The 27,154-nt window shown below is 41.9% G+C and overlaps 1 protein-coding gene across 1 annotated transcript; it reads left to right on the top strand.

Moving 5' to 3' along the window:
• Nucleotides 1-22: 22 nt before the first annotated feature.
• PLG (plasminogen) lies at nucleotides 23-26,990 on the top strand. Its single transcript, XM_081855172.1, has 19 exons — nucleotides 23-147; nucleotides 3,461-3,599; nucleotides 4,213-4,319; nucleotides 7,707-7,821; nucleotides 9,706-9,845; nucleotides 10,583-10,703; nucleotides 11,693-11,811; nucleotides 12,076-12,238; nucleotides 12,384-12,511; nucleotides 13,296-13,467; nucleotides 15,507-15,667; nucleotides 17,182-17,330; nucleotides 18,027-18,120; nucleotides 19,870-19,990; nucleotides 21,734-21,811; nucleotides 22,420-22,560; nucleotides 23,989-24,095; nucleotides 24,584-24,729; nucleotides 26,383-26,990. Exons 1-19 carry the CDS (start codon nucleotides 99-101, stop codon nucleotides 26,542-26,544), a joined length of 2,412 nt encoding a protein of 803 aa, XP_081711298.1. The 5' UTR covers nucleotides 23-98; the 3' UTR covers nucleotides 26,545-26,990.
• Nucleotides 26,991-27,154: the final 164 nt, after the last annotated feature.

Genomic DNA, 27,154 nt, shown 5'->3' with positions numbered 1-27,154 from the left:
ATCTGGTTTGCTTAATGCTTGTCTAAATCTGAGCTGAGTCAATAAAACTTTGTCCATTGAGAGGCAGACCTTTCAGCACACAACCTGCCTGTCCCAAAATGAAGTCTTGCAAACCTATTTTTGTGTTGCTTTTATTTCTCTTCTCAGGTAAGGTTGCTTTTACATTGCTTTTTTTAATGATGCAGAGAATGTGGACAAGGTTTTCAGAAATAGTTTGTAATCTTCAAACCAACTTAAACTGGATTTATCCTCTAGACTTGAAATACGCTGAGCCCATGTAAGTGTTTGAAATGTAGTGTTCTTATATGTTTAATGCTGATACCTAAATAGTTTTTCAAATATATTCTATAAGGACAATGGATTTTCTAAATGCTTTGCAATCTCAAGAACTATGGTACTAAAAGGATTGGCTCGGGGATTCTGTGGTCACATTTAAAGTAAACTAGGATGCTTTTGTGCTGAAATTTTCCCAACACCCGGTGTTTGGATTTGCAAACTATGACCCATATAGGTATACTTAATTATGTAGGTACGAAGATACAGATTAGTCTGTTCTATGAAACATATATTGTGCCATGCTGTATTTTGACTCGGTCCTTTTATTGTATGAATATCCTCCATTCCCCTCTTATAAATATATTCTCTTCTTTATATGAATATCCTCCATTCTGCCTTTAGCTCAGGGAAGATTAGTTATGCTTCTCCAGACTATCGCACCCAGGCAACTTTCAGAGCAAGATATGCTTAGGTTCAGCCACAGAACTGTTTCATATCTCACCAGACTATTCTCTTGCTCGAGTAACGTTAGTGTAATAGGCAAAAACTACACATGATGATAAGCTGCACACATTTCATGTTGTTTCAAGGATGCTTTCGACTGTCCCTCAAAGGGCAGTCAGCAGCTTCATAGGAAGGAAACCTGAACTATTTCTTTTGGAGCCCTGGAGCCTCAGGGGTAGTCAATTTGGTGCGCTCTAAAAATGCTGTTGGACTACAATTCCTGTCATCCTTGATCATTGGATTTGCTAGCTGGGGCTAATGGGAACTGGAGTCCATCTTCTGGCTACCCCAGCTCTAACTGAAGTAACTCAGCAGCCATCTTAACTACAAGGTGTTTGTGGACAGAGGTCATCTCATTCACAATGCATGGTATGTTCATATGTATTTTGCTGCAAGTCAATGCATAGATAAGGGACATGCCTGCTGTGTGCATTTGTCTTGCAACACCTTTGCAGTGGTCACTGTTTTCTTCACATGCATCTCTTCCCTTGGCTTGGTGAAAGGTAGGAAGGAGGGCTCTGTAGAGCAACCAGAAACCAGGTAGAAAGTGGGGAGAAAGCAAAAGAGAATGCTTCCTGTTTTGATGGTTGTAAGAAATGCTTTGGGTTAAACCACAGAGCCTAGGACTTGCTGATCAGAAGGTCGGCAGTTCGAATCCCCGCAACGGGGTGAGCTCCCATTGTTCGGTCCTTTCTCCTGCCCGCATAGCAGTTCAAAAGCACGTCAAAGTGCAAGTAGATAAATAGGTACCGCTCTGGCGGGAAGATAAACGGTGTTTCCGTGCACTGCTCTGGTTTGCCAGAAGTGGCTTAGTCATGCTGGCCACATGACCCGGAAGCTGTACGCCGGCTCCCTCGGCCAGTAAAGCGAGATGAGCACCGCAACCCCAGCGTCAGTCATGACCGGACCTAATGGTCAGGGGTCTCTTTACCTTTACCTTTGTGATGTTTTAGAAAAATATTTCTAATTATCTAATTATTCTAATAATTTCTAATATCGTTCTAATAACATTTAAAAGGTCAGTGTAGATCCAGCCAAAGAGCTGCAATCACACAGCACTCTTTAAGATTTGGTCACAGTGGCCTTGATGCAAAGGCCATCTCAGCCAATCGACAAATTTCATTGGACTTTGGAAGTGGTTCTATAAATCTGTCCACAAAAATTAGTACCATGTCTCCTTCAATTCTTGGTCTTGACTCAACAAATATTGCATATCTATAAGAGCTGCCGGATAGAACTCAGTCTAATGATCACAATCTAAGGCTACAGTCTTCACTGGTCTACTCAGAAGTAAGCACCATTGAATTCAGTAAGGCTTACTCCCGGATGAATAGGATTAGGGTTGCCAGTATGATTCAGAGCAACCCTTCTTACCCTTTTATTGGACATCTATAATCTCTCTCAAGCAAGTGTGCCCCTCAGCTACTGACGGTTCCTCCTTTTGTTTCAAAGCTCAAAAACACAAAGTATACCATTATACAGAGGATACTGTTTCTGCATTCAGTAGCCAGACACCACTCACTGACAGCTTTCTCACTGCTGAGCTGAACAGGGCAACAAAGCATTTTCAGTAGATTAAGCTTTTAATCTGCAGTTGTCTGGATGTTAGAAGATTACTTCTCCAAAATAAATAAATAATTTTACAAAGATTAATAAAGTGTTAGACTATATGATAAGATTTTACTGGTGGGTTGGGTCAGTGACGTAGAGTGGGTTGTCAGCACCCGGGGCAAAGCAAGTAATTTGCGCCCCCTAACCCGTGGATTTGTGCCCCCTAACCCTAACCCCCAGATGTTGCGCCCGGTGCGGCCGGCCCCCCTGCACCCCCCACGCTACACCACTGGGTTGGGTCTGCACTCAGTACTTGCATTGAACAAATTGGACTCTGTTTTCCTTGGTCATTTCCCCTCATCACTGGATTTCAGTGCATCTATTTAAAGCCCAGATTACATAGTTATTATGGTCAGTGCGTAGGCATTCTCTCCTCTGATTCTCTCCCATTTTGGTTTTTGCTGCAGAAAAATCAAATGACACACACATAGTGGTAAAATAAGCTAAAGAAAGCAATAGATGATTTTACTGCCTTTTACATGAGGCCGATAGCCTGCCTCCCTTTCCCTCATCCTAATGCAGATCCCTTTAGCAAGGCAAAATGGGTGACCTGAAGTCATTATGCAGCAAGTTTCTCCACCCAAAATGTCAGCCAATGAACTGGAGTGGGAATGAGGGCACTCACAGTGCTATGATATGACATCATGAGACACTGACATGACATCATGAGATACTGACATGACATCATGAGAAGCTCACACGATAAAGAGGCAATATTCATAATGGCAAAATCCAAAGAAGAAGCATCTTGAATAACATCTCAGAGAGGGTGACCATGTGTCCTACTTTACAGAAGACAGTGCTTTATTTAAATAGTTGTCAGAGGATAGCCCTTTGTTCAAAGGAGTCCTCTATTTGAATGGTTGCCCAGTCCTAGTCTGGTTTAAAGCAACTGGACAGTGGACTGAGTGGTCATCTATGTTGTGATGGCACATGGCGACCCCAACATGTGCCTCAACACATCAAAATTGCCCAGATAAGTCACCTTTTCCCAATAATTTTGTTACTGTTTTTATTAGCTGCTGCATTTTCACCTTTTAATCTTGCCTCTTTGCTCATTTTCTTTTAGTTCGAGGAGATCAGCTTGATGAAGACTATGTAAGAACAGATGGCGCATGGATACTTGGTCAACAAAGCCAGGTCTATAGGACCCTCAATATAGAAGGATGTGCACAGAAATGTGAAGCTGAAACAACATTTACTTGCAGGTAACCCTGACACTGTTACATCCTGTCAAGGATGCCCAAATGTCCTAATGATCAGTTATGACCTCAAATGTTTTGTATCCATTAAGACTAGGGTAACCATGTGTTCTACCTAAAGAGGACGTTTATCTCTTTGAAGGGTGCCCAAATCTGGCTTAAATGTGAAGAACCATCAGAAGAGAGAGCAGGGGTCTTGAAGTTGGCCCTCAATGGTCAGCACAAGGGTAACCAATGTGGTGTCCTCCTGTTGTTGTTGGACTATCACTCCCATCAGCCCCAGCCAGGGGGGCAAATGTCCAGGGATGATGGGAATTGTTCCACCTTGGTTTCCACACATTGTTTTTTGGGTCCAGGTTCAGATGACACAACGTGGTTTGTTTCCCAGGAGCACAGCGGTGGAGGAGTGAAGTGCCTGTCCATATGAAGCCATATTTTAATTTAACTACAGTTTAATGGGACACGTGAATCAGGTTGATCACATTTCATAATAACAGCCTTGATGTAACTTCTGCCTTGATGTAATTTTGTATGAATGACTTTCAGTGAGTTAATTCAATGCAATAGAAGATGGATAAAATTATACTCAGATTGCATTCGCATCTTGCTGTTTCAACAGGTCTTTTATATTTGCCGTCAAAGATCAGCAATGCATTACACTGGGTGACAACACCAAAACAACAGTTGTGTTTAGAAGGGCAGATGCAATTCTCTTTGAAAAAAGAAGTAAGTGTATACAGCTTTTGGCTATCATGTCTTCTCTAGCACCTTATGCAATGTCATGTGTTCACAATATCTTACACAATTGACAGCCGAGGCCATTTGAAATCTATTTGATGGGTGTTTTTGTCAAAGAAACAGTGCCCTGAAGAGAAAAGAATTCCAAGGTCATTCATGGGCTACTGCCATCTTTTGTCACACACGACCTTAGCCTCAGTTTAAGGAGGGGAAAACTAGTTATTTGAGGAAATGAAAATATAGCTGCTAATATTGTTTAAGGTGTGGGTAATCTTTGGCCCTTCAGATATTGCCAAATTATAACTCCCATTATTCTGGCCATTGCCCATCCTCGGTAGGGTTGTTGGGAGTTGTGGCTCAGCAACATGTGGAGGGCCAGTGGTTTTGTGTGCCTGGTTTACAGGCTATTCCTTATTACTTGGAATAATTTCCTGAAGAACTGAGTGGCCTAAAATAATTGAAAATGGCTTGAGTTAAGCCAGAGAGGGACCGCTGGAAACTCCAGAAAATAAGGCAGCCCTGGAGCATCTTCAACTAGATCACTCCCCTCCAGGAAGGCTGCTCTTACATTCTTAGTCTGGTATCCAATGGCTTCATACTCAAGGGGTGATGTTTGCTTTTAAAAATGCTCTCAGGACCAAAGTATACATGACACTTCAGATCTGTGAATTGGATTTCCTCACCATCATTTTCCTAGCTTAAAATCACAAAACATTAATGTTCTTATAGGATGCCTTCCTTGTAACCTTCCCCATCCTGCTGCCTTCCAGATGTTTTGGACTATAACTCCCATCATCACTGATCACTGACTGGGGCAGATAGGAGTTACACTCCGACAACATCTGGACTGCAGCAGGTTGGAGAAGGCCGTCTATATGCCATGCAGCTTAGTGGTGGGAGTTAATTGGGAAAACTAGATCACTCCCCTCCAGGAAGGCTGCTCTTACGTTCTTAGTCCAAAATTCGCTAAACAAGTATGCTCATGTTCCTATCAGCAGTTGAGAAATAGGTCATGTCTGCCAAGATCTTGACATTTCACGGACACTTCAAGACTGCTCCCAAAGGCTGTGCTGGGATTTCTTCAAGGGTGGAGAGGAAACAGCCAGCGAGGGAACAGATGTCTCCTGTAGGAGGATATTTGGCAATGACTTCCTCATTTCTTTCTCTGCAGTAGTGCTGGGTTAATACACAGGAGATCTTCAAACACAGCCTTTGATGTGGTGTTGGCAATAGATATCCCAAGAAAATGAAATCCCCATTGCCTGTATGCAATTGTTTGCCTATCTTTATGTGTACATGCTAGATTATAGATTGTGAAGGTCTTTAAAGATCTTCGTTTGTCTCTTTGGTTTTTCCAAGTCTGTGATGCAAAGACATTGCCACTGTCTGTATTGCATTTCTCTCACATGAAACACAATTCCTTTTTCTGACCCTCCTCCACAAATACTAAAAGTAGACAGAGTTTGCTATAATTGCTTTCCATGCACAGAGGTTTGTGCCAGCTGTCGCAATGATGTGACTTCATTGATGTACTTAATTGAAAACAACAAAAACAACTTTTTAGAGTGGTGTGTTTCTTATAAACTGGGTATTTTATTTACTCCCTTTCCCAGTATGGTTAGCATTTAATTAGCTATAGTTAGCACAATCAACAGATTGTTTCACATGCACTTTTTAAATGCAGGATTAACTTCTGTTGAAGCAAATTGAGAAACTCTTCACTTGCACCTTTTAATATGAGACTAACTTCAGTTGAATCAATTTCGGAAAAGTGTTCCTGTCTGCTGCACTAATTAGCATCTGGCAGACTGTTGGCAACACTGAATAAATTATAGTTGTTTGGCAATTCCATTCCACCCTATTAACATGCTGCAGAGTCTTGCTGCAGTGACTGGAGGAAAGCTCTCTCACATCCCTGTGTGAATGGGCTTTTCCCAGGTCATGCAATTACTTCCAAAAGGGACTCTTAGCCATTAATTTATTTCCCTATGAACAGAGCTCTCCCCACCTGGACACACCCATATATCCCAATGCTACACAGCCACCAACAGTGGCTTGCTAGTTTCTTTTGACGTTTCCACACTTTGGGGGCACTTCCAGACCGACAGTTTATTTGCAAAATGTTTAGTTCTTATCCCACACTTTTCTCATGGAATCATCCTGTCATTTTCTAGCCACAAGTAGTCAAGTAAGAAAACAGATGAAACTTTGCAACAGAAAGTGGGGAATGGCAACCACTAGCTGACAATGGACCCCTCAAAAAAATATTTTTTGTGTGTGCATTCGGGATTATTTGTGCTCATGATGGCATTGGGGCTGTTATACGTGAGATGGATTCCAGTACTTTTTGCACCTTCAGAGCAGGCATACTGCTGTATTTCCAGTTGGCACATGCCTCAATTCTTCTTGCTGAAATCCTGTACTTTTTTAAAAAATACCACAAATATTCTGGGGGAAGGAGAAGTTGTCCTGCTTTTGTTACAGCACAAGAATGCCCCTGCAGATGGCGAAAATGTGGTAACACTGAAGAAGCAACACAGAACAATGAATAAAGCCAAATGATGTATGCATGGTCCAGCAATAATCCACCACTGACACAATATTATTGTGTTAATGACATGTTGCCAAAGACACCTGCAAGAAAAACACCACCCCGAAGGGGCCCAGTATCATATAAGCTCCACACAAACCTATCAGGATGAACGTTGCAGTCTGGAAACCTTTTGGGTAGATAGACTTAGGCATTAAACATAGAGCTGCTCTAATGGCATCATGATATTCTACATTTCCCCATCCAGCAAGCAGTATCTAATGATGAAGAGTGGAGGGTGGGAGGAGGCACAATGCCATGACATGGGGTAAGCATTACTACTTACTGCGGGAGAAAGAAACTCAGCGCAGTGCACTCATGCTTCTTCTGGTTCACACACGAAATGTTGTCTCTCTTGCTTGATCTGTCTAGCCCAGCCACCTGCAATTACATAGGGAACTTGAAGTGCGAACCAGGCTGCCACCATTGTCTGTAACTTATTTCAGCTGCCACAATCGTAGGATTGCTTCTAGCTCGGTCCACATTTCCATTCTTTGCATCAGCAGCACTGATTTGTGTGCAGAAAGGAATGTTTTATGTGAACCGGCCTTTCCTGGATAGTGGCTTAAGCGTGCAGTAAGAAGGAGGGTCTGTGCAGCACCACCTGGATTGCACTGCATTTTGTACAGTATTGTTTATTTCAGTAAATGGAAAGTCAGAACATTAGATTGGGGTGCATAAATGAATTGTGTGTGTGTGTGTGTTCATTAATTCTGAAAGGTGGTGCTGTGTAGTAGCCGTAGCAATAATAATGATAAATAATAATAGTAAGCATTGTCTTTCAGTGTATCTACTTGAATGCAAACGAGGAACTGGACAAGACTACAGAGGAACTGAATCTAAAACTCAGAATGGAGTTGCATGCCAGAGATGGGCAGCCACCACTCCTCATGTACCCAGGTATGATCTGTTCCCATCTGAGAATGAGCCGCTTTCCACTTTGTGCAATGTATAGATGTTCAACTAGACTTTGCTCTCTGAAATATGTAGGGCACAATTCGGTAAAAGTTAGTTGTGCCTAACAAACTCCAATTATCTGCTTGATTACTTGTCAGTAGGCCCCACTGACGTCTGCACGACCAACTTCTGTGTAAAGATGCACAACATTGGGTTGTGAGTCCCCTTGATTAAAGCCCAATCTTTTGTGTGATCTTTTAGGATTAAGTCCCACTGAGTTAAGTAGCACTTATTCCCAAGAAAATGTGCATAGGACTGCAGCTTAAGGTGGACCACCTTCTCATAGAAACCTGCAGTGCTGCACAAAGCGACTCTTATGCTAATAATATTCTTTTTAAACCTATTCATGCAAAACAGTATAAAAGAATTGCCTTTGAACATTATCAAAACAAAATATTCAAGGTTGTCCAACTAAGTACTTCTCTGAGTAGATCCATTGAAAGTCATAGACATAAGTTAGTAATGTCCATTCATTTCAATGGGTTGTAATCATCATCATCATCATCATCATCATCATCATCATATTCATACCCTGCCCATCTGGTTGGGTTGCCCCAGCCACTCTGGGTAGCTTCCAACACATATAAAAACATAATGAAATGTCAAACATTATAAACTTCCCGATACAGGGCTGCCTTCAGATGTCTTCTAAAAGTTGTGTAGTTCTTTATCTCCTTGACGTCTGATGGGAGGGTGTTGTAGTGCTAAGGAGATCATTTCATCAGCGTAAGCATTTCTGTTTGTCTCTCTCCTCTTCACGCACATGCTGTTCTGGGGGGGATCTCTTGAACTTCCAGAACAGATTTGGGGGTGGAGGGAGTGTTCGGTTGCATTAGTGGGAATCTTTACGCTGGTTTCTGCTAGCATAATGGGTTCATTCAAAATGAAACAATGGTCTCTGAGTATGACTAATGTAGAACACAACCCTCAGTAATTACACATAGTCTTTAAAGACATTTCTTTTGCTGCTTCTCTCTCATGTAACAAACATGCCTTTTAAGGATTTGTGACTTTTAACCCGCTGCAATTCAAGCCATGAGCCAGATGATTGGCCAAGAAGATAGAATTTATGTACTTCCTGACTGTGATGGCAGTAATAGGTGGCAAAAGGATTCATCAGAGCCTGCATTGTTCTGCAGTGACAATAAGTTATAGCTCTTACGGGGAAGCAATCCATGCTGAATTACTAACCTGACGTTTAAATAGGATAAGCAAGTAGCTATTCATTTCTCAGTGCTTCATTACTGTTTGCTTTGCATCCCTTGTGAAAATATTTGCCATGTGAATACAGATACTTTAGTTGTGCAGGACACCGAAAGAGCAACAGTTTTGTATAAACTCATGGATGCAAATGCAGTTGATTCAGACCAGAGCTAGTTGTTACAGAGGATGGGTAGCTGTTGCTGAAAGGAGCTGCAACACCATGTCTCCCTTCTGCTCTTTCCTCCAGTAATAGCTGCTGCTATAAGACGTATGGCATGGTCATATTATTGTCACTTCCCTGCCTCTGCATGTAGCAGGCAATGGTGTTGAATGGGGAGATATCCTATAACAGGGATGTCCAGCTTCCAAAAGACTGTGATCTACTCCCACTAAAAACGGCAGTGATCCCATTGTATTGATCAGAGTTGCTGAGCTCCCGAACGATTCAAACCTGGAAGTGAGTTTTCCGATTTTCAAACAAGCCGTCTGACATGGCTTCCGCGGCTTCCATTTGGCTGCAGGAACTTCCTGCAGCCAATCAGAAGCCGCGCTTTGGTAAGTCGGATTCTGTTCGACTTACAATGTATGACTGCATTCCTTATCTGTTTTTTTCTTTCTTTCTAGGTACTCACCTACCACTAACCCTGATAGTGGATTAGAAAAAAATTACTGTCGAAATCCGGATAATGATGAGAAAGGTCCCTGGTGCTACACAACGGATCCTTCTACAAGATTTGACTATTGCAACATCCAAGAATGTGAAGGTGGGGTTGAGCGCACCAGAATTTTACAAGGCAATTTTAAATGCAGCATATACTCAAGTATGATGAAGAAACCCAGTTTTCACATGTGCATGTGCTACAATACAAATATTGTAGCAGTGCCTTTATAGAAGCATTACTCTTCTGATTAATTCTCACTAGTGTAAGCTGCTGTTGGGTTGTTTGGTAATCATTCGTAAGTGCACAGAAGAGTTCCCCAAGACTTGATTTTAAAACACAGAAAATTGGATTACAGAAAAAATCCATCTTGGCGATAATTAGTCTACATTAATCTGATTTTGATGAAACATCATGTTTTTATTCTATAATACCCATTCGGGGATTATTTGGCAAAGAAGGGTCAACTAAAAGACAATATCGCACACCCACACACAAGCAATTCCATTACCCCAACAAACATTGTAAATGTGCTCTTAAAAACATTTTTATAATAGTACATAAGACAGCATAATTAAAAACTTCAGGAAGGCAATATGAACAAATTACTTACTACCTTAGATTTTGAAGGGCAGAGTAGCTTAGCTCCAACACCTTCAAGGAACCAGTCCTGATATAACCTGAGCTCTAAACTTCCTAGCGGCTTTAATAGCCTTATAATATAAAACCAGAACTTGATCACTAAGTTCCTATTATTGTGTACAGTAAGTGGGGAGCAGAAGACCTAACAAAGACAAGAAGACAAAGCTGCATGACTCAAAGAGAAACATTTATCCTTACAGAGCAATGCATGTACTGCAGTGGGGAAAATTACCAAGGCAGGGTCTCCCAAACTGAATCTGGGCTTGAATGCCAGGACTGGGCTTCTCAGGAACCTCATGCCCATGGATATATTCCTTCAAAGTAAGTCACAAGTCAAAAAAACCCTCACCAATTCAACTAATGTCAATTACCAGTGGTGTGTGGAACAGAATGGGGGATAAAAGGATAACACATTGAGTTATATGAAGGCTTCAGGCAGAAACCATTTATTTTGATGATTAATGTATTGCTCAATCCCGCAGTTTCTAAACAGTGTACAGTAGGGATACAGCATGGAGTCCGTCACCGATAACATAAAAAAAAGCCTTGGGGGTAGAAGGCATCAGGCAATCCTGAAGGTATCCTAGACTCGGGTTGATAAAGGCTTTGTAAATTAATACATAAGCCTTGGACTTGGCCTTTAAGAGTTATGTGCTACTGCTAACCTGCCCTCGCCCACAGTCTCAGTGCAGCATTTTGCTCCAGCTGAAGCTTCTGAATTAACCCCACATAGGGTGCAATGCAATAACCAAGACTGTACTACAGTTTTAGTTCTTCTGCCCATTGAAATGAATGGAATCTGTGTGAGATGTCTCTGGGTATATCTAGGATATAGGAACTTCATGTGTGGAAACTACAGAGCTCAACATGTAAAATATGTGCTTGATTCCGAAGTCTTTGAAGCACATTGCTTTGCAGCTCAGTGGCAGAGCACATGAACTGCATGTACAAAGCCATGGGTTCATGGGGTTCATGGGGGATGGGAAGGATCCCTGCCTGACACCCTGACGAACCGTTGCAATTCATAGAATCATAGAGTTGGAAGAGGGACCCTGAGGATCATCTTGTCTAACCCCCTGCAATGAAGGGATATGCCGCTGTCCCATACAGGGATTGAACCTGCAACCTTGGCATGATTAGCACCATGCTCTAACCAGCTGAGTTGTTGGGGTGAAGAGAAGGCAATGCTGAGACAGAGGGACAGATAGTCTGACCTGGCAGAGGGCACTTTCCTGCACCTCCCAAGGAAACATAATAACCAGTGAAGTGGTCAATAGGCAGAAGCCTCAGCTTTCCCATGTGATGTTCAGTTTTCCAGAAAAGAATCTGAAGTCAAACTTCTGCCGTAATCCTGATGGTGAGCCTCGCCCTTGGTGTTTCACCACCAGCCCGACTAAACGCTGGGAATTTTGTAACATTCCTCGGTGCAGTAAGTATTTGGATGATCAATTCCGGTTTTGATGTGATGATATAGCAATATGTTCGTTTTCCTTCGGCAGCGGTGGAAATCCAACACTCAAGTAGAAGAAACTACAGTCCTTTGATCTCACAAAGTGTATGGTAGCTTTTTGGCAACATCAAACATTCCACAGAATGGAACAAATATTCCACTTAAGGAAGTAGTAAATTGGATTGCTGCCTCTTAGGTGTTCTGAAGATGCTGGCTTCATTTGTTTTCTCTTTTCTGATATAGCGACACCCCCACCAACCTCTGGCCCAGGGCGCCAGTGCCTTGCGGGAAGAGGAGAAGACTATCGGGGTAACGTAGCCGTCACAGTATCGGGGATAACATGCCAGGCCTGGGCAGTCCAAGAGCCTCACAAGCATGCCAGAACGCCAGAGAACTACCCTTGCAAGTATGTTAAACTATAGATCCAATATTATTATCTCAGTCTTTGAGACTAGAAATGCATTGCAGTAAGCTTGTCATCTCTCTGGTTTCCTAAAAATAAGTGCAAAGTTGTTCCAGCATCAGTTGCCTTCATGCATTTTCTGTTTTAGGCATTTAGAAAAGAACTATTGTAGAAACCCGGATGGAGAGAACATGCCTTGGTGCTACACCTCTGATCCACAAAAACGATGGGAATACTGCAATATTGCTAGCTGTGATGGTGCACCAGAAGCTACTGGTAAGAGATGCTGCATTTGTGCATCTGCAGTAGATGTGAGCAGAACAAGCCATTTTGATATTAAAAAAACCCAAAGAGCTCATGTGACAAATCTGGCTATGATATCTGGGTTTCATTTTAAGAAGAGGTGACAAGCAGATGCAGAGTAAATTCAACCCTCTGGGTAGTTCATTATGTTGATTTTTATCTGTTGCATCTGTTGTTCCTATCTGCATGAGGAATGGGCTGAGTCAGAATTGTATATTAACTGAATAAATTCCTTCTGTTCTTGGGATTGGCTTGCTTCTCAGGCAAAATTCCCATTGAATTCGTAGGAACTTTTTTTCTGAACACATGCATTTAGGATATTTGCTTTGATCTATACTGTAAAGCAGGATGCAAATCAAATCCACAAGAAATAAATTAGGATTGGGCTGTCAATCTGAACAATATTTTGCAATATAAATCTGCAATCTGCAACAAGAAGGCTATTGATCATTGACAAAAGGTCCAGATGCTCTTAAGTCACCATTTCTTTTCACTTTGCCTTGCTTTCTTGTAGCCTTTCTTGTAGCTTCAGAGAGCCTACATCATTCTATCATCAGGATGTAGAACCAAAGGCCCTCTAGCATATCTTTCAGGTGCCCTGGAAAAAACGGGACATCCTGAGTTTTCCCACGAGATCTTGGTGGGCATTTTGGCTACCACAATCTTGTGTGCTCTCCTGAGGTCTCACCCCAGGAAAAGCACTTGGGGTGTGTGCAAAAAATATGCTTATTTCTGTGGCAATTTTGTTTTAATTTAGCTGCAGCTCCTTCTGTTGCTGAGCAAACAGAACTTGTTGATGACTGCTATCAAGGCACTGGCACAAGTTACCGGGGTACAATGGCCTTGACCATCTCTGGAAAGAAATGTCAAGCATGGAACGCTATGACTCCTCATGCTCACACTAAAACCCCAGAAGCCCTCCCAAATGCGTATGTTTGCCTCAACTTTCCTCAGGCATTGTGACATTTTTGTGTGTCTAGCAAATCATGTAAAATGTCCCTACGTATAGGTAATGTTAAACAAGAGTCTTTAGGTGAGTGTCCCACCTTTTGATTTGAACTCTTCGAACTCCTCTTGGCATTACATACAAACCAGGGTTCTGGATTTGTTCCACTCCTTGCCAGTCATGTGAAATTTCATGTGAAATCAAGAACAAACCTTGCCTTGACAATGTGGTTTGTTTGGAATGAAACAAACTGCAATCCCAGGTTTGGCTATTATGCTAGGCTGGGAATTGCTGTTCCTGCTTGTATTAGGGGATGAGAGAAATGGGAACCTTTAATCTTTAAGCATGGCTTACTGTACCGTGCAAAAACAGCCAGTGTAGGCAATGCTCAGCTAGATGGACTAATGGTCTGTCATGATATAAGACAACTTTTTGAATAAGAATATCAACTGTCCTAACCATAGGCTGTTTAATAGTTGATATCCTTATTCAAATAATTTTTTGAAAAATTCACACATGTTGGATATATTTTGTTAAAAGTGGTACAATGTCTCTGTTGGGGCAAGGTCTATGGTTACAAGTGATGTCATTAGTTTAGGAAAAGAAAGACCTTTGGATCAGACCAAAGGCCCATCTTGTGTAATATTCTGTTCCTAGAAATGGCCAACTAGATGGCTTCTGGAAGTTTATAAGAAGAGTATAAAGCATCAGTCACCTCAGTTGTATAATTATTTTATTTGTTTAAAAACCACAACCTGCCTGAGGCATCTTGCAACAAATTAAAAGAAATCAATCAAATAATCAATTACAAAACCAGCTTAACACATACAGCAGAAACCCAGAAACGTTGCAATGCAGCAACAATTCAGACCCCACCAAACAGGTTTAAGCAGTTATAGAAGCCTTTAAAAAACAGGTTACTGTAAGCCAGGGGTGAGGAGTCTGTGCCGCTTCAATTGTTGATGGCCTACAACTCCCAACTCACAGCTGTACATGGAGGTGCAGGTTAATTCTGTGTCCAGGGCAGCTGTTTACCAGCTCCATCTAGTACGCAGGCTGAGACCCTACCTGCCCGCAGACTGTCTTGCCAGAGTGGTGCATGCTCTAGTTATTTCCCGCTTGGACTACTGCAATGCGCTCTACGTGAGGCTACCTTTGAAGGTGACCTGGAAACTTCAACTAATCCAGAATGTGGCAGCTGGACTGATGATTGGGAGTGGCTGCTGAAACCATATAACACCAGTCCTGAAAGATCTTCATTGGCTCCCAGTATGTTTCCGAGCACAATTCAAAGTGTTGGTACTGACCTTTAAAGCCTGAAACGGCCTCGGTCCTGTATACCTGAAGGAGCGTCACCACCCCTATCATCCAGCCCGGACACCGAGATCCAGCACCGAGGGCCTTCTGGCGGTTCCCTCGCTGCGAGAAGTGAAGCTACAGGGAACCAGGCAGAGGGCCTTCTCGGTAGTGGCGCCTGCCCTGTGGAACGCCCTCCCATCAGATGTCAAGGCAATAAACAACTATTTTACTTTTAAAAGACTTCCCTGTTTAGGGAAGCTTTTAATGTCTGATGCTGTATTTTTTTTTTATATTTGGTTGGAAGCCGCCCAGAGTGGCTGGGGAGACCCAGTCAGATGGTCGGGGTATAAATAAATTACCACTACTACTACTACTACTACTACTACTACTACTACTATAATATCATCCCTGATCATTGACCACGCTAGTCCAGTAGTATTTGGAGGGTCACAGCTTCCCCCAAAACTACTGTATTGGTTGGTATAGCTCAGAAATGCACCATTATAATGAGTAGAATCATAGAATAGAATCATAGAGTTGGAAGAGACCACAAGGGCCATGGAGTCCAACCCCCTGCCAAGCAACCAGGCACATTACCCTGGGAGCAAGACATCATTGAATCAAATGATAGAATCCTAAGTTTCCTAACCTATTATATTCAAACTGTTTTAAATGTTATTCTCACCCTGGATATTATATAGAGTTTTGTATCTACATTTATAGGGACCTGAGGAAAAACTACTGCAGAAACCCAGACAACGATAAGGCTCCCTGGTGTTATACTACTGATCCCAGTACAAGATGGGAGTTCTGTAATCTACAGAAGTGTCCTGATCCTGCACAACAACAACAACAGCCACAGCCCACATTGTCACCAAACCTTGGTATGACTGCTTCCCTCAGTGCAGACAACCAGCCCAGAGTCACCTTTATATAGAAGTGATATGGAATTCAGTGCAGTAAAGATTAAATAATTTATTTTGTGGCTACTTTAAGTTACTATAGGATTGCAATACAGTGGTACCTTGGTTTTTTAGCATCTCGGAAGCCAAACGTTTTGGGTTTTGAAACCCCAGAAGTAATTGCTTCCATTTTCAAACACACCTCGGAAGTCGAACGGCTTCCACTGCATTTTTAAAATTTTTCTCCATTGACTTTGCAGTCCCCCTTTGCGCCTCAGTTGTCGAAAGTTTTGGAAGTGGAACAGTCTTCCAGAACAGATTATGTTTGACAACCGAGGTACAACTGTAGAGAAAGGTGCCTCTAGGGTTGATCTTTTTTTCAGTTCACTAGGTTAACATTCTTTCTGCTACATTTTAGACCACATTTGTTGTCCGTTAAATTCTATAGGTCTGGGGGGCAGGGGGCAGAATATAGGATAGATTATATTTCCCTATGCTGTTTTGAACTTCATTCTAAAAAATTAGTTCAATACTGCAAGCAAATTGGCACTGAAGCATTTGTGTACATGTTATCAGAAGACCATCATATAGGCTTTCATTATCTCTTCTACACAGATGATCTCCAGGTCTTTAAGGAAATTGTAGTGATCAGTAGTTATAAGTTACTAATATCTGTTTCCTGAGGGCTTAAGCAAAATAAACCAAATATATGGTAGTCACATGTGATCATAAAGGTCTGAGGTACTGGTTTCAAACCAAGGTTTGACCCAAATGGTCACAGAAATTGAAGAATATATATTTGATTGATAAATTGAAATAGCAGCATAGCATGAACCCTGATACCAAAGATACAGAAAATACAGATACCCACAAAATAACAAAGACTAACTTAGCCAAGACTAGAATACTTTACCAACACTCTTGGTTTCCCAAGGTTGCTGAAGGTGTCAGTCGGGAGAGTACAAACTTAAAGGATAGACAAAAAGGGCCTGAGGGGAACTAAATGTAACTGTGAGGTAGATGATTCATATATTCTTGTCTAGTAACAAGTGTCTCTCTCCTCAGTCAGTCAAAAGGCTTCATAGCTATAATTATCCAAAACCCTATGTCTGGTGATGCTCCCAATGACAGCATTGCTGAAAAATGTTATTCCAATTAGCAAACTGGCCATGTAAGTCCTTGAGACACTGGCTTGGGATAACGCAGGTGCAGTAATCTTGGGTCTGCCAGCAATTAACTGAGAGAGAGAAAACTGCTTTCTCACGATCCCAGATCTAACTGAGAAGGCTTTCTTGCCAAACCAAAGTTTTACACTTTATCTGGAATCAAAGTCTAAACACAGGACAGAAACAAAGTCCCTACAACACAGAAAGAGCTACAATTCCCAGGTTTCCTGGGCAAAGGGGGAATGACTGTTAAAGCAATTTAAACCTGTAGTGGAAATATGACCTGTGTAAGAAAAGCCCCCAACCACCCATTTTTATCTCTCTTTAAAGACTGTAGGACCGGTTATGGTAAAGATTATCGTGGAAAGATTGCAGTGACAACAACTGGCAAGACTTGCCAAGAGTGGCGTTTGCAGACACCTCATAAGCACGATTTTTTCACACCACAGACTCACCCCCGTTCAGGTCTGGAAAAAAATGTAAGTGGCATTATGTAGCAGGTAGGATGTGTTGTGAAATGTAAAGAAACAGAAAATACCAGACAAGGCTTAAGCAGGATTGACCTTATGAAAAATGTCCCCAAGCCTCCTGATTTTTTTCTTCCCTTTCATATGCTCCTTTTTCATTTCCCCACTAATTATTCCCCCTTTATTATCTCATTCTTTTGCTAAATGTCTATCATGTTTAGCTACATTTTTAAACTGTTGTGATGGTTTGAGTGTTGGGCTGGGACCTGGGAAACCAGGGTTCAAATCCCAGCACAGTCATTCAACTCACTGGGGCAGTTATTGTCTCTCAGCCTCTCAAGGTTGATGTGAAGATAAATGGGGTGGGAGAGAATTATGCACACACTTTGAGCTACTTGGATGAAAGGTGGGATACAAATGTACCAAATAAATAATGTTATTTTATTGCATAAACTAAGTTTGAAACAACATATTGAAGTTGGTTTCTAGAGAGCCAGTTTTATGTCTGCACCAAATCCAAGTAGCTTCTGTACTGTAAACATAGTTACGTTCTTACAGCTTCTATGGAACTGAATTTTCATTTTGGTTGCATTTTGAAAATAGTAAAGGACATAAGCCCTAGCCGCTGGCTGAATGAGGTTGTCACACCCATGAGCATACAAAGATTGAAGATTGAGTAGTTCTGTTTTTGTTGCCCCCCCCCAATAGTATTGCAGAAATCCGGATGGTGATATTAATGGCCCTTGGTGCTATACCACAGACCCAAGCAAAACATGGGACTACTGTGATGTCCCACAGTGCCGTAAGTATGCTTGTAATGACTTGTCAGCTTTGTTATATTTTATTTTTTATTTTAAGTGTTTATTTTTAAGTGTTTAAACGTTTCTATTTCAATGTTGTTTTAGGCTGGAACTAGGTCTGCTGCAGTTCGAAAGCACCCTTAAGTGCAAGTAGATAAATAGGTACCGCTTTATAGCGGGAAGGTAAACGGCGTGTCCGTGTGCTGTGCTGGTGCTGGCTCACCAGAGCAGCTTTGTCACGCTGGCCACGTGACCCGGAAGTGTCTTCGGACAGCGCTGGCCCCCAGCCTCTTAAGTGAGATGGGAGCACAACCCTAGAGTTGGACACGACCGGCCCATACGGGCAGGGGTACCTTTACCTTTTTAGGTCTGCTGCAGGAAATGGCAGGCTCGTGTTGATTTTGCTCACCTCTCCCCATAATGTGTAGCTCTGGTAGCACATAACATGATCTCATCTTGGCATGGTGCCATTTATTCTGACTCTGTTATTGACAGCTGCCACGGTTGGGGAACATCTGATATGATAATTTAATGTCCTACATGTCTATCACTAGACATTAGTGGAAAAGAAGGAGGAATCTGACATGGGGTTGCTGTTTTTTATTGCAATAAAATACATTTTGCTGGGAGTAAGTCCCATTGAATTCAGAGGGGCTTGGTGGACACACATAGGCTTTCACTGTACACTGTACACCTATTGCTGTTGACCATCTCTTCTTAGTCAATAGTTTTTCATCTGCTAAAAAACCAATTTATCTAAACAAGGTCAGGTGCACTGAAAAAGAGAAGACTGGATATCTGCATAAGATAGCAGTCCTTGCTGTTGTTGAAATGAATTACCTCCAGTCTGTTCAAGCTGTTCCACAGCTAGTCACTAGGCAATTTAGGCTTCATTGGATTTTCCTTAACACTAACAATGAGAAAATTCCTTCCAGTAGCACCTTAAAGACCAACGACTCTTAACGACTGCAATAGGTCTAACAGGAAAAAGCAAGGGTCTAACAGGAAAAAGCAATAGGTCTAACAGGAAAAAGCAATAGGAAAAAGCAATAGGTCTAACAGGAAAAAGCAAGGGTTGCTTTTTCCTGTTAGACCTATTGCAGTCGTTAAGAGTCGTCAACAGGCTCATCGCAGCTATCTGCCAATCACCCATTCCCACCACCCTTCTGAGTAATACCCCTCCCCACCTTCTCACTATATAGAAAGGTCCGGTGACTTCTGTTTCAGTGTATCTGAAGAAGTGTGCATGCACACGAAAGCTCATACCTAGAACTAACTCAGTTGGTCTTTAAGGTGCTACTGGAAGGAATTTTTTAAGGTGCTACTGGAAGGAATTTTTTTATTTTATTTTGTTTTGACCATGGCAGACCAACACGGCTACCTATCTGTAACTAACAATGAGCTGAAGGTTTAGGGTTGGTGTAGGAACTAGAACGGGATTATGTTCAACAGGGAATTTGTGGGAGATTAATGGTTTTCAGAGTTGCATACAAACATGTCTCATTATGGTGTCCAGGTGCAAGACAGGGCGCGTGAACCTTTCATGGCTGTGTAATGGAAGGCATTTCTCATGAAAACTACACCTGGTGAGATTTCCTCTTCTATGCAACTATTGAAGGTGCAGGAGCCATGTCCACTTTTGCATCTGACCACTCGGTTTCCCAAATTATGAAGACCTGTTGAGGTGTTTATAATCCTAACATTCTACTATATTTCACATTTCCTCTGTGTCTCTTTCATTTATTCTCCAGCTGCTGAGGAATATGAATGTGGAAAAGCCAAATATAAGCCAATCCTTTGCTTTGGACGGATTGTTGGTGGATGTGTTTCAAATCCCCATTCTTGGCCCTGGCAGATTAGTCTTCGAGTAAGGTATTAAAACCCACAATCCGTTCTGCTACACCAATGGTGGGAAACATTTGGCCCTCTAGATGTTGCTGAACTACGACTCCCATAATTCATGACAATTGGCCATGCTGGCTTGCATGATGGGAGCTGGGATCCGGAAACAAATGTTCCCCACCTCTGGGCTACATAATGTCCCTCAAGTGTTTGTGTTAGCGAGGAAGTGGGAAAGATGTATGTGTTGGTGCAAGGAAAAAATTGGTATAAAGAGGATAATTCCTGGATGCCAAGATCAAAGTTTGGGGCAAGTACTCTTTGGTCAGAGAACCACAGAGGAGATTTAAAACCACAAAATATGCAGCATTGCAAAATAGGAAATATAAGCTGTTGGACCTTTAAAATATCCCCTTGTAAGTTCCAAAATTTCCCTCTTCCCCCAGCATAGGAAAAGACCACACATTTGGTAAGTTAAAAATTGGTTTTCCATACAGCATTCATAAAAGGTTGCACAGACATTTACGGTAAACTTAGTTTGGTTCCGAAGTTATTAGTATTGGAACTCAGAAATGGCTAAAGAGAGCCATGCAGTTTGAACTGGAGCAACCAGCTCAGAACCTCTTCACACATTGAGCTTCTTAGGTAGACTGAGAACAAAAGTTTGATTATCTGGTTCTTCCCAAGGTGAGAAGAAGTGGGCAGCACAGCTTACTCTATGGTATTAACCCCTTCATGCATTAATTAGACTTAACCAACCTCATATAACCAACATGCTTATCTGACAGCACAAGGGTACCTCTAGATGCGAATGGGAGCCATTCTGGAGCCCCGTTCACATCTAGAAGCAAAGGTAACCCATGTCCGTGCGTCTGCATGTGCGCGGGTCACGTTTCGGCGCTTCTGCGCATGCGCATGACGTCATTTTGAGCGTCTGCACATGCACAAGCGGCAAAACCTGGAAGTAACACGCTCCGTTACTTCTGGATTGCCGCGGAGTGCAACTCAAACGCGCTCATCCCGAAGCACATTCAACCCGAGGTATGACTATATACACGTGCTTGGGAAAAGTAAGTTTGAAGTGAAGGTTTCAGTGGAAAAGCTTCAGACTTTTTCTAAAATTCCTTCAACATTTCAATATGCTTAAAGGAAACCACATGGACAAAAGTTATTGAAACCATTAAAACCAACAAACTTTTGTAACTCAAACTCATTGATTTCAATGGGTCTGCTCCAAAGATGGTTTAGTTGGCATCACTTATACTCATCATTTTTATCAATAAGATCACTGTGGGAGAGAGAGTACATGTTCACACATTAGAAAAAATTCTGTGTTATGTTGAAGCAAAGCTGGAGAACCTCTGACCCTCCAGATTTTGTTGGATTCCATTCACCTCAGCCAGGATCACCAGTGGTTGGAGTGATGGAAGCTGTAATCCAGCAACATCTGGAAGGCCACAGATTTCTCACTCTTCAGTTAAAGGCAGTATTGTTTGCCAGCCTTTGGGGGAAATTGGGATACACCCATCCACCCCTGTTATTTATATTGCTGCCTTTAAAGGCTCCCCACCCCCCCACCCCGTCTGAAGACTTTCTAATAAAACAGAAGTAATCAAACAAAAATAACACAATGTATGCAGTAAAATAATGACAGTAATAGGATCTGAAACAGCAAGTGGTAGAACAGATAAAAACAAGTCATCAGGGGGGAAACTCATAGTTAAAATGCCTGGGAGCAGCAGGAATGCAACTAATCTGCCTTTACTTTCTTTTCAGGTCCTTTGATTTGCATTTCTGTGGAGGCACATTGATAGCTCCGCAGTGGGTTCTGACAGCCACCCACTGCTTAGAGAAGTAAGCCATTTCAAAGTGTTGGTGCTACTTTCTCCGAGCAGACAAGCAGCACAATGGGTCTGCCATGTTGCAATGGACTCCCTTTGGACACTGTTCCATGTTTATTTTTTGTTAGAGGCATTTATGCACCCCCAAAGCATGCGGATAATATTGACTTGGTACAAGGCAGCTTCTTACATTCCCCTTTTATAAATGGTTAGTAATCATTACCTGGTGGCCAATTGTGTTGTAGAAGAAGAGAATCAATCACTGGTTCCTAGTTGCTAGGATTGTTATATCCTGCTGTTCCCTGCTTCTCACTAGCGAGAAGTTTTGCTTCTAGCATCTTAATCTACCTGTAGCTGGGCAGGACCAACTTACTACTTTTGCACCTGCCCATAAGCTCCCAAATTGTACCTGCCATCTTGGCTGTAATTTCACTCCCTGTGGTGTGAGATGGTGACAAATGCATAGCTGTATGGTGGGTTGGATTGATGCTGGAGGCATAGTATGTGCTTCAGTCGCCAGTCTCTAACTTTCAAAGAATTCTGCCCTCTTCAGTCATAGTGAGCAGACCTGCGCCTTGGTTATCTGGAGATTCCCTTACACAATGAATCTGCCTCTTGCAGGTCATCAAGACCTTCATATTACAAAGTGACACTTGGGGCACACACGGAGAGGGCTACTGAGCCATCTGTACAAGAGCGAGATGTTGAAAAAATATTCAAAGGACCAAATAGGGCAGACATTGCCTTGCTGAAACTAAGCAGGTATCCCTTTGTGTTATAATTTTAATAGTTATTTTATTGACCAGTTCTTATGTTGTGATGTGATAGCTATTGAAATGGTTGTGTGAAGTGCCTCCCACAGTGGCTGGGGAGAGTCAAATCACATTACGGAGCAGGGAGAAATTTAGCTCACACTTTCACGCAAACCTTTTCAATGCATACTCCCCAAAACCAATATATGAACCAAAGCACAGCTCTCCTATAGAATTTGCACTTGCATCTTCAGGCTCCACACCCTCACTGCTCCTCAACTGGATAGGAGGAACTGACACAACACAGCTTAATTGGGTTATTGACCACAGATGTAAGAGGTTTGGCATAGGCATTGGGCATATGAAAAGGTTTTGGGTTTTTTAAAAAATGTATTTATTGAAAGAAATATACACTAAAAAAATTGGGCACATTTTCACGAGCACTTCTTATTTTTTAAAATCACAAACTGATGCAAAAATGTGAACTTAAGAGTGGAAAAATTAGAAAGCGACACAAACCAAGATTACAGATTTGCCCATCCCTAGATCACCAGACCATGCCTCTCACTTTTAAAAAAAAAAACAACTTTTTTTTTAATGTTAACTTGATTGAAATCACTAACAGCAGTGAATGCTTGTTTTAATCAAATTGCTTTGCACATGGAATGATATCCACCTGTTGAAGCAATAATGATCTGTCTGCAGTATAACCTTGTGTTATGTACACATTTAGGACTAATGGCCCTAATTGCAGATTTTCTTTTAGCAGCGACATGCTGCCATGAATGTGAATTGACACCTGTTCTAGCATATCTGGGGCTTCAGCTGCATGAAGAAATAATGTATGGTCAAAGTGTTCTAATATAGCAAGGGTAAAATCAGTCTTGATATTTAAACAACAGCTATCACGGTGTGATGTTTGCTTTGCAACTTGCCCTATTCAAATAAATGCCTTCAAGTTAAATGCTGGACTCATGCCACGTTCCTATGCTTTAGGTGGATAGATTGCATAAATAGCAATAGATGTGCCTTTCCAAAATTGAAAGGGAGGTTCCAAACAAGATCAGCTGTTCTAAAAACACCGCATCTGTCTTCACCATCAGAGCTTAACCATCAGAGCTTAACCCTTTTTGCTCGGGAGCAGTACTTCCTTCCAAGTAAACAGGTCTAGGACCAGGATACAAGTAAGGCTTACAGGGAAAGCATTTAAATCGAATATTTCTTTGTTAGTTCCAACTTCCATCACTTTTGCTTGCCCGAGACTGGGAAAAGTCAAGCATTGATAAGGACAGACACATTTGGGAACATTAGACTTCTAGAAATGCATTCCTTTAAAAAAAGAAGTTGCCTGAAGGTTCACAACCCAGCTGGTGGCAATCAGGGTAAGTGGAATGATGAAAAAGAACAATGTCAAACCTCTTGGAAATGTTTGTTTCAGCCCTGCCGTGATCAACGATAAGGTCATTCCGGCATGTTTGCCTCCAGCCAATTCAATGGTAGCAGGTGGAGCAGAATGTTATGTTACTGGATGGGGTGATACAAAAGGTGAGTAAATTTTGAGCAGCTAAGTATCCAAAGTAGCTAAGGTTGTGTTGTCTTCCCTCCGTATTCCATTATATTATTCTAATCTCCATCCTTTTGATTTTTGACTTTCTTACACATGAATAGGGTTGCCATATTTCGAAAAGTGAAAAGTTGTTGAGCTTTTTTGCAAAATAATAAAAAAAAACCCATTTTTGAGCTACTTTTAATGAAATTCACCATTTGTACAGATTTTCCTGGACATTTCAGTGATTTCTGCCCAGGCACTTTTTACGAGGACCAAATACTGGCTATGTCCAGTATTGAAAGCCTTCTCCTAGCACTACTTCTCCTATGTCCAGTATTGAAAGCCTTCTCCTAGCACTACTGGGACATAAAAAGAGAAAATTAAAGGCTACCACCCGTCATTACAGCCTGTCACCAACCCTGCCAATGTTTATATCACAATTTAATGTCTGTTTATTTTCTTCCTTTCTCCCTTACTCGCAAAGGAACTGGTGGAGAAAGCATACTTAAAGAAACTGGCTTCCCTGTAATTGAAAATAAAGTGTGCAATCGGCCTGAATTTTTGAACAACAGGGTCAGAACCACTGAACTCTGTGCTGGGAATATTGATGGTGGCACTGACAGTTGCCAGGTAAGAGAGTTAGTGATGGACATATTTGGCAATAATAATAATAATATAATAATAATAATAACAATTTATTATTTATATCCCACCCATCTGGCTGGGTTTCCCCAGCCACTCTGGGTGGCTCCCAAAAGAATATTAAAAATGTGATAAAACATCGAACATTAAAAGCTTCCCTAAACAGGGCTACCTTCAGATGTCTTCTAAAAGTCAAATAGTTGTTTATTTCCTTGACATCTGATGGGCGGGCGCCACAACCGAGAAAGCCCTCTGCCTGGTTCCCTGTAACTTCACTTCTCGCAGTGAGGGAACCGCCAGAAGGCCCTTGGAGCTGGATCTCAGTGGCTGGGCTGAATGATGGGGGTGGAGATGCTCCTTCAGGTATACAGTACAGTACACCAGAAACAATGGACATTCGGGTATTGCTTGGTGTAAGCCTTGGCTGCTCAACATTCCAAACCCTCATTATGGCCCCATTCACATAATACATTTAAAGTTGTATTATGCCACTTTAAATAGTCATGGGTTCCCCCAATGAATCATGGGAACTGTAGTTTATGTCTTTGTGGGAAGGAGTCGGAGGTTATTGGTTTTAGGTTTTTTTTGTTCTTGTTTTTATCTTGTTTATGTTGTGTACTGCCCTGAGATCTACAAACAAAGGGTGGTATACTGATGATGATGATGATGATGATGATGATGATAATAATAATAATAATGGTGCCAAGAGTTGCTAGGAGACCCCGGTTCCCCTTACAGATCTGCAATTCCCAGTGATCCCTGGGAAGAGAGGATTGATGGTTACACTCTTGGAATTGTAGCTCTAGGGCTCTCCTGACATTTGCTGTTATGGAGAACAACCCTGCCTGCCCCCCCCCCATTTAGTGATACTGTGCTGTTAGGTCTTTGAACTGCAATAAAGAATTGACCTAATGACCTAGTGATATTGTAGTTTTGTATGCTAACCTTCCTTCCTAGGGCACTGCATTCACTGGTTATGCTGTGGTTCTGTAATGGCTGCCATATTTGGAGCCGGGAAGGAATTTGCCTGCAAGCATATTAGCCCCGTTTGCAGGTTTTGTCTTCCCCATAGCAATAGTCACAACTTGGGTGGATAAGGCTTTGGGGTGGAATCCTTTAGTCTAACATCAGGCAGGAGGTGAAATGGTGGCTCACCCCCACCTCAGAAAAGGTATGTTCACAGGGTACCTCGTGAGAGGGGTCTGGTTGGAAGTCTCTGCCCCAAAGCCAAGGCTGATGGGCCACAGAGCTTCCTTCAGCGGTTTGGGGGGGTGCTCATCCATGTAGACCTTCATCTTGCAATGGACCCATTAATCCCATGAGCAACTCTGTCATGCCTCAGCCCCCGACCAGGAGGCTGAGAGGGATATACAACCCAATACCTAAGTCAAATCCTACCTCCATCTGGAATCAATAAAGTTATGGCCAATTTTAAAATCCCAGAACGTTGCCTTGTCCAGTTTGTTCACCTTTCTTAGGTTAGGCCTTGCTCCCTAAGGAGGGGTTGCTGCAAGTGTGTCTGCATATATGAATGACCTTGTGTGGGCACAGTCTGAGACAAAACATATCTAGTGAGATCTGTTCATTACATGGTTATGTTTATTTCTGCTCTGTTTGTTCATTTCCCTTTTTCATTTGTAGGGTGATAGTGGAGGGCCTCTGGTCTGTGCAGAACAAGGAAGATACATCCTTCATGGAGTCACCTCCTGGGGTCTTGGCTGTGCGCAGCCTATGAAGCCTGGTGTTTATGTTCGAGTTTCCCAGTTTGTTTCATGGATTGAAAAAACAATGCGTGAAAACTGAATTATTTCACTCTTGTTGAAAGAAGCACATACATATACAGATGTATCACACACACAGAGGATTCAGGGTGCAATGTTGTAAAATAAATTACATGATTGTAAAAATGACCGATTGGCTGGCTGACTTTCTTTACAACACGGTTTACATGCTGCAAAAATTCATTTGCAATGCGCTTAAGCTTGAACAATAAGCCAAACTGGATGTGAGTGATCCATGAATAGAATTGCCAAGATTTTTAAAGGGCTAATATCACCCATAGGGGAAAACATCCATAGGGGAAAACATTCTAGTATCATACAAGGTGCCTGCATTGATTCATTTGTGGGGCAAATAGTTTTGAGGGCTTTAAAAATTCAGGTTCTCTCATGTCACCATAACTACAGCCCCATTTACTACCATTTGATTGAAAGCTATGACAAATAAAAATGAAATGAAATGCTCTTAAATTTGTTTTGTTCGTGTTTTCTGATCTACTGGAAACAAATCTAATGGTTCTTTACCTTCAGTTATTAGATTAATTATCAATAGATTATTTCACATGACTACATAGTGAGGATTAGAGACTCTCCATACTGTGTAGTTACCTCTCATAATTGAGGTAATGGGAGGG

Source organism: Podarcis erhardii (assembly GCF_964252035.2).
Source record: "Podarcis erhardii genome assembly, chromosome: 3".
NCBI lineage: Eukaryota > Metazoa > Chordata > Lepidosauria > Squamata > Lacertidae > Podarcis > Podarcis erhardii.
Note: the sequence above shows the minus strand (reverse complement) of the source record. Positions and strands in the feature narration are given on the sequence as shown.

What these genes read in the sequence shown, in the direction of transcription:
- PLG (XM_081855172.1), top strand. Translation starts at nt 99, where the DNA reads ATGAAGTCTTGCAAACCTATTTTTGTGTTGCTTTTATTTCTCTTCTCA. An exon ending in AATTCTCTTTGAAAAAAGAA is followed by an intron (nt 4,320 to 7,706) that starts GTAAGTGTATAC and finishes ATTGTCTTTCAG; the next exon opens with TGTATCTACTTGAATGCAAA. An exon ending in GTGGCACTGACAGTTGCCAG is followed by an intron (nt 24,730 to 26,382) that starts GTAAGAGAGTTA and finishes TTTCATTTGTAG; the next exon opens with GGTGATAGTGGAGGGCCTCT.